The following is a 9,252-nucleotide window of genomic DNA, read 5'->3' as shown; positions in this document are numbered from 1 at the left end:
TTGACTTGATTAAGAAAATTACATGAATACGGAGCATTATTGTTATTTTAAACACAAAATTTGGTTGAACGTTGGTTTGAGAGCAAAAACTCATTCACGTTCACTAAATATATAACAAACAAAACTTGACCAATGTTTAAATACATGACATGGAAATAAACAAACAGTAAAATATTAGGGATCCAAATAGTGGAGAGAAATATAGTATTTTATCTGAAGTATAATTAAAAAGTAGTGATGTTATCAATTTGGGAGTGACATTATTAATTTTTTATTAACGAGACCTTAATATCTTTTCATAGGAAGGGTTATCTGGAAGGAAATGCTTGTGGCTTGTGACCGTAATTAGCTGCGTGCTTTTGCTCTAACATTGTGTGCTTAGCCTTTTTTTTTTGGACTTGAGCCTCATTTTTAAACTCTGAATAAGCGTCCTTCATTTTACTATAGAATTTTTCTATTCTGACTTAATTTGTGTCATAGTTTTTTAAAAAGGGGGAAATGAAAAATTGTGCCTCTGTTGAATAAAACTAGGAACCCAAAGTCCAAACACCACCTTGACCTATGGCGATGGCCATGAAATCAGCTCAAGAAAAAAAGAATACGAAAATGATAGTTTATTCTATTTTAAGTTTTTAAGGTTGTACAGAAATTCTTATTTATCATGGGTTTTACATCAATATCAAGTTTGAACGACCCCTTTATTTTAGTTGATCCGTTGCAATTTCTTAATGTGTTAGTTTAAACATTTGGAGATACGTGTAAAGAAATGATAAGTAGTAATATGTTATAGTTAGGGAGCAACTTTAGTTATCATTAGCAGGTAAAGCGCGGTATTTATTAACTGACTAAAATTAATATTCAAAACATGAGAAGTGGTCCTCATTGCTTGTTTATTGAAGATAGATCGTATGAGAATAAGAACAGAATCCATCAGGAACACGTGTGGAATAGGAATATGGATATGAAATGAGTAGTTAAAAACTAAGTCCATCACATCAAAAACATGAGTCTCGCCAATGCATGTAACCATAGAGCAAATGGAAGATCTTTTTCAACATATTCTCATCCACCAAACAAATCTGTCCTGACTTCAATGTAGCGTCAGTTAGTTACCTTCCACCACCAAGTCACCAACAACAATAATATTAACTCCCTCTCTTTCTTCTATCTTAATGAAAATAAAAAATATTTTGATACACAAATATTCTACATTAATACAAAATTTGAAAAATAATTATACCCAAATGATATAATAAAAAATATTATATATACATAAAAAATTAATTATAAAATTATTTATTATATATTTATATATAAATATATTATTTAATTTATTTTTATATTATTTTATATTTTAATATATATTTTATATGAGTACTTAATTTAGTACTTAATTTATAATAAATATTTAATATAATTAAATTAAATAAATATTAATAATTAAAAAAAATTGTATCTATTATCAGATTAATAAAGTCCAATTCAATTAAAAGATTAAAAAAAGTATCATCTTTAAGTTTTAACTGATTTTTCATTACCATAGCTGCATTAATAGTAGGGGCAATTAAGATTTATAATAAAATAGAATATTTACTTAATAATTTAATTTTATATATAGAGTACTTACTTATTTAAAATATTTATATAGAATATTTTATACATAAAGTACTTATTTAGTAATTTAATTTTTTTACTATATTAAAAATATATTATTTTACTAAATATATATCATTTGCCAAAATTTAAAAAACTTAAGTTTTATATTTTTATCTCATAATTTCAATATATAGCTTTTTAGTAGATTTTATATTTTTTTTAAAAAACTTATACTATAATATTTAATTTGATTTTTAAAATTTAAAGTAAGATTCAATTTAGATTTTAAAATTTATTATAGTAATTTGTGTTAGTCCTTAAATTTTGTGAACCAACAACAAACCTCTTGTAAATATGGCTGGCCAACGTTTTTACCAAAACGACAATAATAAGTTTAATTTAAAAAATTTAGAACTTTAATAGAAATAATCAAACTTTTAAAAGTTTTAATGGATTTCGGTAACATGAAATTTGAAGACGAATTTAAGTCACAGTAAAATAATGTATCAAATTAATATATTGGTTAATAAAAATCAGTTCAACAATTCATGTGAGATACGATTACAAATTTTAAAATTTAATTTGAGTACACTAAAATTTTAAGAATCAAATTGAATTTAATGTCAAATTTCAGAAATCAAATTAAATATTAACGCCCATAATTTATATTAAAAACAAAAAGAATAAAATTATAACTATTTTATTTTTAGAACAGTTTATAGTTTTAGTATTTATATAGTTTAAATAAGTAAATTACTCTTATCTCATTTAATCTTACATGAACACAGCAGCATTAATATTGTTAGAGCAATTACGCGGCAGCCCCACCAAGAGGCACGTAATCAACATATGTCGTAGCCTTCTTTCTCTATTAATCTCCACGTGTATAGTTTAACTATGCGTTGTCAAAATTCTACACTGTTCTCTAACTGCATGCACCGAAAAAGAGAACTTTCTAACTGTTCTTTCTTATCTTACTCAAATTTTCTTCATACACCACTTGCATTTGTACTTTTGCTTTCTTGTTTTATCAATTTTTGTTGCTCTTTGTTTCTTCTTCAAATCCTTCATTCAGAGGTAAACTTTAGAGTTGAGCTTTCTAAGCCTTGTAAATACTATTTAATTTAATTTCTTTTATTCCTACAATCTCCATTTCTTAAAATTTTAGTTGCCAAAGATTTTTGTCTCAGTCATATTATTCATTTGAATAATAACTTATTTATCTATGTTGTTTTCAGAAAAAGAAAATCTTCAAAGTTGTTGTTCTGTTCAAGGATTTCACCTTTCTCTTGGATATCAATGGAGGTAAGCTAACAAATGTTTTTTTCTTTTTCTTTTTTCATGTAAGAACTAAATTAAATTACTTAACTAAGGTTGATTTTTATTAATACTACTATTATTTGTGTAAAGGGATTATTTGGTAGCACATTAACAAACAAAGAAAAACAGAAGATTGACCTAACTTTAAAACTATCATCATGTGTCCAGATTAAAGAAAAAAAATGGATGAAAAGGTCGTCATCAACATCATCAATAATCTATATTGAAGAAAATGAGAGGAAAGAGAAAGATCCCTTTGTTCCATGGTTGGAGAGGACTTGGTCAATGCCATCAGAGACTGTGATGATGAAGTGTAGGGACATGCACAGGGCTGCCAAAATATTACTCCTCCACGAGCAGAACAGACGTGGCGCCGCCGCACCCAGTGTTTTGCCGTCATCAGCTCATGTCATTAGCCGTGTCAAGAAGCTGCTTGCGACTCCTAATGGAGATTCAAGACATGAGGGTAACTCTTTTTTCTTACTTTTTTATTATTTGTTTCCTTCTCTTGGTGGTTTAATGTTAAGTTTAAATCTTGTATTACGGGTAAAAATAGAAATTTTTTTAAAGTAAGAAAAAAATGTTATATACCTACATAGTTTACGATAATAGATAACATCAATTTATAGTTAGATATTAAGTTTGTCCTTAAATTAATATACAGTAATAATTTTATATTACGTGGCATTAAAGGCTGCATTTTAGTAATACCTCACCTATCTTGTAGAGTATTCATAGTACATGATATAGTACAATTATAGCGAAATAAATCATTTTGAAGAGAAATGTTAGAAGACTATCACAATTTGTTGTTTTTGGCCTGTCATCAATTAAAATTTAATTTAGTAAATTAATAACATACTTTAGTGTGTTTTTTTTTTTAAACCAAAGATATGAGACTCAAACCAGCAACCTCTTAATTGAGTATGGGAAGACTATGCCATTTGAGCTATTACTCATTGGCAACATACTTTAGTTGATATTTAACCGTAAAAAACAATAAATTCTGCTGTCTTTCAACATTTTTTTTAGTTACATCAGCTATATTTTTTTATAAGGTAAAAATTATATTTAATCTTACTTTTTAAGATTTTTCTATGATTTAGAATATAAAATTAATGTGATAAATAAAGTTAACATGACAGTTTATCCAAAGATAATGTCTAAGTTTTTGCTTATACCACACTTTCTCTCTCATTTTAGTAGCTTGCTGATAGCGAACACTACGTTACAACTTAGAAGTTACAATTATAATTGGTCTAGTCCAATTAACCAGAATAGAAGCATGCATGGATGAAATCACGTTTTGTCCGAAAAAAATTAACCATTAAAACATGTCTGTATAATACCATTGAAATACAAAGTACTCATCCAAATTAAATTAAATAACAGTAAATTTGGTAACCAATTTTTAGTATGAAAATATCATTAACATTTTTTATAATATATTTTATTCTTTACCGCATAAATATGACTACGCATGTAATATATAGTTTACATCGATTGTGATTGAATTTTGTAATAACTGTTTCTCTCCTTTCTTTTGTCCATTCTTCTTTCCAAATCTCCTTTCCAAATCTCCTTATTCGGTTATTTCATTGCTTACTTATGATACACACTACTTACATCGATGGGATTTTTGCTTTTCATACTAAAGTAGGAGAATCTAGTTCCAAAATAAAGACATCACCGACAGTTATTAAAGGATATGATCCCAAGGAATCATCACAACTACCAACTCTTCAGAAAATGCCTCCTCCAGCCAAAAGGCTCAAGACAAAGAAGAATCAATCATCTTGTGTCAAAGGTGATCATAAGAAAAATAATAATGATGATGCAATGGAGATTCTGAGACATATTCCAAGTGTGAGTACAAGAGGAGATGGGCCAAGTGGGAAGAGAATAGAAGGGATACTGTACAAGTATAACAGAGGACAAGTGTGTATTGTGTGTGTCTGCCATGGAAGATTCCTCTCTCCATCAGAGTTTGTCATGCATGCTGGTGGAAACCAAGTAGACAATCCGATGAAACACATCACTGTCTCTTCTAATAACTCAATCTAACAAGGAATTATGCTCCTTATTTTCTCATTCCCCCCTTTTGTATACTATAGAGTAAGCACAAAACTACACTGTCGTTCGTTTTTGAATCTACTTATTTTGTCTTTTACATGGAATCAGTACTTTTTTTGAATCTACTTGTTTTGTCTTTTACATGGAATTAGTGCAAGTTTTCTCAATACAAATTTTTCTGTCATTAAATGGGATCTAAGATAAGAAAGATATGGAATGTGTCTTATGTTTCATCTAATAATAAGAGGTGTATGTGGGATCTACAAATTATAAGTATACAAACTTGTTCTTTTTACAATTGTTTTATTCATGTTTGAAAAATGGTGTGCAAGAAAATCTTTATCAAATATGATTTTTTTTCCTAGTTGTGGACAATTTAAGATTTTTTTCTCTTTCTAGTTTGACAAGGTGAGCAAAGATTTCATTGGTAAGAGAAATTTTGTGTTGATTATAATTTGAGAAATGGGTTTATTCAAGTCAAAATAAAATTTGATTCTTAGTTGGCTAATTTTAGTTAGTCGATCTATTTAAATGCTAGATATTAAAATTATTTCAACTTTCAAATAAATATGGAATTGATATAATCTTGGTGGTTTTATAAATAACTAATGCATAGGCATTATAATGAGATTATTAATTTTTTATTTAATAGATATAATTTTTTTAGAAAAGTATGAGACGGTTATTAATCTAATGTTTTTAATTTGATAATTTAATAATATATTTTGTCTATATTTTTAAATATCAATAGTTAGCTGTTGGTCAAAAATAATACATTTTACTAGTCTTTTAACTCTTTTAACATTTTTCATATATATAACTTTGATACCTTTTTAGTGTAAATTTGTTTTACATGTACATCCAATCACATAACGTCACATAGTAAAAATAATCTTTTATATTGACCGCGTGAATGGTTATTTAAAAAAAGGTTGTGATTGTACGACTGTATAAAATATTTTATGCTATCAGTATATGAAAATTAAACTATATATATTAGTCAATTCTGTGGTGGTTAAATTTGTGATGACCAACATTGTTTAGGAGTTGACTTCCCAACGAACGGATGATTGACACGTGGTTATAGTGATTGGAATAGATTATGGTATTAGAAGAGTGAACACCCAACTCAGTTTTTATCCGTTTTAAATTAGGACAAAGTGGTCTTTGTCCGAAAAAAAATACCCACGTCGACCTCTGTTCCTATGTAGTAGTTACTGGTGCTGATGTGCACATTTATTTAGAGTGAAGTGCCACGTTAGATTAGGTGGAATGAACAACGTCAATTTATACCCTTGCCTCCTCCAAAAACGACATTGTTTTTGGTTAAAGAAGAAGCAAAACTTAATTTGGATGACGAATTCTAAATTTTTCTGCACCTCCAACCTCTCCCCACTCACTCGTATTCAAAATAATTAACAAGAGACAAGCTCTAGGGCGTCATGATTGGGAGTGGAGAACGTTGTTCATCCTCGAACTTCTGAATTGGAGGCGATAATTTGACTTCCAGTATGAACTCTAGTGAGAGTGTTCGAGCTCGGAGAAAGAAGAGATGAGTCTTTTCAAAGTGCTGTTGCAGGTCTCATGCTATTCTATTCATGATTAGGACCGAAAATAATCCAAATAGGTTATTCTTTCGTTGCCCTTACTTCAAGATATATTTCTAGTATTAATGTTTTGGTTGTTTCAATTATGTATTCACTATTAGTCTCACAAAGTTAATTCAAATTGTAGACTACAGAAGCTCATTGCTTATTCTTTGTATGACTAGATGATTATATTTCTTCATTTAATGAGTATGCTGTGAAGACAATCTCAAAGGGGGCATTGCCGCAGAAGCAGAATCGATTTGAAGGCCTAAGTGATACAGTGGATGATAAAGTGAAAGAACTAAAGGATATGTTGATTGAATTAGAGAATCAATTGGAGAAGAGTAGATTAAAAATAAGTGAAAGTAGATGCTTGGGTTTAAATTGTAGTGTTTTTACATTTTATAGTGGGATTGTAGTTGCCTGCTTATTCAAGACAATTTTGTAGAAAACTTGATGAGTAATTTTAGTTTATCCAAAAATTTTGTGTCATATAATGAAATAATGTGTTTTAACACTCTTGAAATTAAATAAAAATGAATTATTGTCAATGCTAAGGGTTTCTTCGTTGAACTTAATTTAAATTGTGCAGCAAATATTTGTACATATAGCATGAATTCAACTAATTTCATATAAAGCATAGAAGTTCATATATTATATTCATACTGATACTTAACAAGCAATTCATCTATTCATAGTTCAGATAGCATAGCAAGGGCAGTAACATGGCCCTAAATAAAAAAACTAATTTGTATGTTGGAACTATTGTATCACTTTAAGTCTTAAAGATGAAAATTAAACAACTAAAATACCAAAATAACAATTCACATTTCTATAACCCTATTAGCATTATCAATGCTACTTAGGAGGCCTAAGTCCTGGAGGTCTATAGCTGAGTGTTGGCACAAATCTCAAAAATTTTGATGCAATAGTTGAAGTTGCAGCAGCTATCGTCTCTATAGAAATTACATCATCTGTGTTTTTTGGAGTTGTCATACCAACTATTGGTCCAGTGCATTGGTTTTATGAGTTGTGAGGCCTCAGTTTCAGAGCTTGTGAATGTTGAGATTTGAACCATAAAGTTGGCTTTGGTACTGATACGGGTGGGGGCTCAATACATGGAGCTGTTGGCCTAACAATCTAGTACTTTTCTCTAAATGGTTTAGGATTTCCACTGGAATTTTCTCCTACAGTCTGTTACAAGTTTACTAAATTAATTAACTAAATATGTCTATGGAATTGATATGTAACAATATACAGCGTAAATAGATTTTTTAAAAAAAAAAAAATCAAAAAATGACTTTCTTAACTTGGGGTGCAGATTGTGACAGTGAAATTTTCACTTTGAGTTTGGGGCACTGCTCCAACTCTCATAAACTTTTTAGGCAATTTTTTCTTGGCTTTTCTTTCTTTGGTCTATGACAAATTAATGAGTTACTAAGAGAACGCAACAAAATAATACTGTCTCTCCACATTGGACTCACCACAGAATCTAATACTGTCTCTCCTCCGATCCAGTGGCATTTTCATTGACATTGGTGGTGCTGCCACCTTCTTGTGCCTACTTAGTGACAAAAAAAATGCACAATTAAGTCCTCAGCTAAACTTATTTAGGACATATAAATCTCTGAATATTTTATTTTTGGACAATTCGATCCCTAACCCAAAAACATTATAGTAAAGAATTGTACCTAGTAAGTGTTTATTGTTGGAGTGGTTGATGAATTCTAATTTGTTGTCCTCTTTTGCGCTCTTCTCCCTTTTTTAGTTATGGGCTTCCAATTAGGATCTTGTGGTGCATTTGTGCATGCCTTGTAGTAATAGTGCTTTTAGCCATACTTAGAGCAAGTAACAATGAATGCCTTCTTTGTCTTGGCTATGTTCATCTCTCTCTCAACTGGGTCAGCTCTTCTCTTCAACTTGGGTCTAATGATCAACTCTCTTGATTGTGGAAGACAGTAGCCTTGGAGCATCAGTAGGTGTCTAGTACTCTTCACTGTTAACAGGTTTAATGCAATATGAATATGTTGATCTGATAGCATCTATAGTTAGCAACTTATGGACAAAGTCCTCAGCTTTAAGACCCATTTTAGCTAATGCTGCAACTGCATGTCTACAAGACATTCCTGTTGGGTCTAATTTAATTTAATCAAAATCAGACATTGGACAATTAGCAACAAACCAGTAATTATAAAACCAAACTTACCAGCCAATTGCCAACATTGCATGTGCATGTCCTCTCCTGAGGGTTAACACAAACTTTATGATTTTGGGAATACACCTCAAAAAGGACTCTGTGAATACTGACAAGAACTGAACATCGACTCGAAATTTCACAAAATAACTTCGTTGCAAGTATAGTTCCGAACCAATAATTAATTTTCAATCAAAGTTTAATTTTGTTTGTCACAATACAAACTAATAAAAACTGGGAGTTTTAAGTCTCGGGTCGTCTCCCTTGGACCATGCAATTAGGTACACATTCTCGGTTGTAAAATATGGGGGTTTTGAAGCATAAAATGAAAAAATTAGAAGAAGTAAAGAATAAATAAACTAACAATGAAGAAAAAGACAGTTAGTACAAATTAAAAGAAAGCAAGATCAAAACTAGTGACAATGCACTAATGGTATAAAAGAGCATTGACTTGGGAATGAGAATTAAGGAATCCTATCA

General features: G+C 29.8%; 1 protein-coding gene across 1 annotated transcript; it reads left to right on the top strand.

Annotated features, from left to right (window-relative positions):
- Positions 1–2,542: 2,542 nt before the first annotated feature.
- Positions 2,543–5,114, top strand: LOC112722594 (uncharacterized). Its single transcript, XM_025773683.2, has 4 exons — positions 2,543–2,673; positions 2,835–2,901; positions 3,085–3,382; positions 4,577–5,114. Exons 2-4 carry the CDS (start codon positions 2,896–2,898, stop codon positions 4,978–4,980), a joined length of 708 nt encoding a protein of 235 aa, XP_025629468.1. The 5' UTR covers positions 2,543–2,673; positions 2,835–2,895; the 3' UTR covers positions 4,981–5,114.
- Positions 5,115–9,252: the final 4,138 nt, after the last annotated feature.

This window comes from Arachis hypogaea, chromosome 11 (assembly GCF_003086295.3).
Source record: "Arachis hypogaea cultivar Tifrunner chromosome 11, arahy.Tifrunner.gnm2.J5K5, whole genome shotgun sequence".
Taxonomy (NCBI): Eukaryota; Viridiplantae; Streptophyta; class Magnoliopsida; order Fabales; family Fabaceae; genus Arachis; species Arachis hypogaea.
This window is presented reverse-complemented; position numbering and strand designations above follow the sequence as displayed.

Bases quoted from the DNA above. Each gene is read 5' to 3' on its own strand.
- LOC112722594 (XM_025773683.2), top strand. The intron at 3,383-4,576 runs GTAACTCTTTTT...ATACTAAAGTAG, and splicing joins TGGAGATTCAAGACATGAGG to GAGAATCTAGTTCCAAAATA.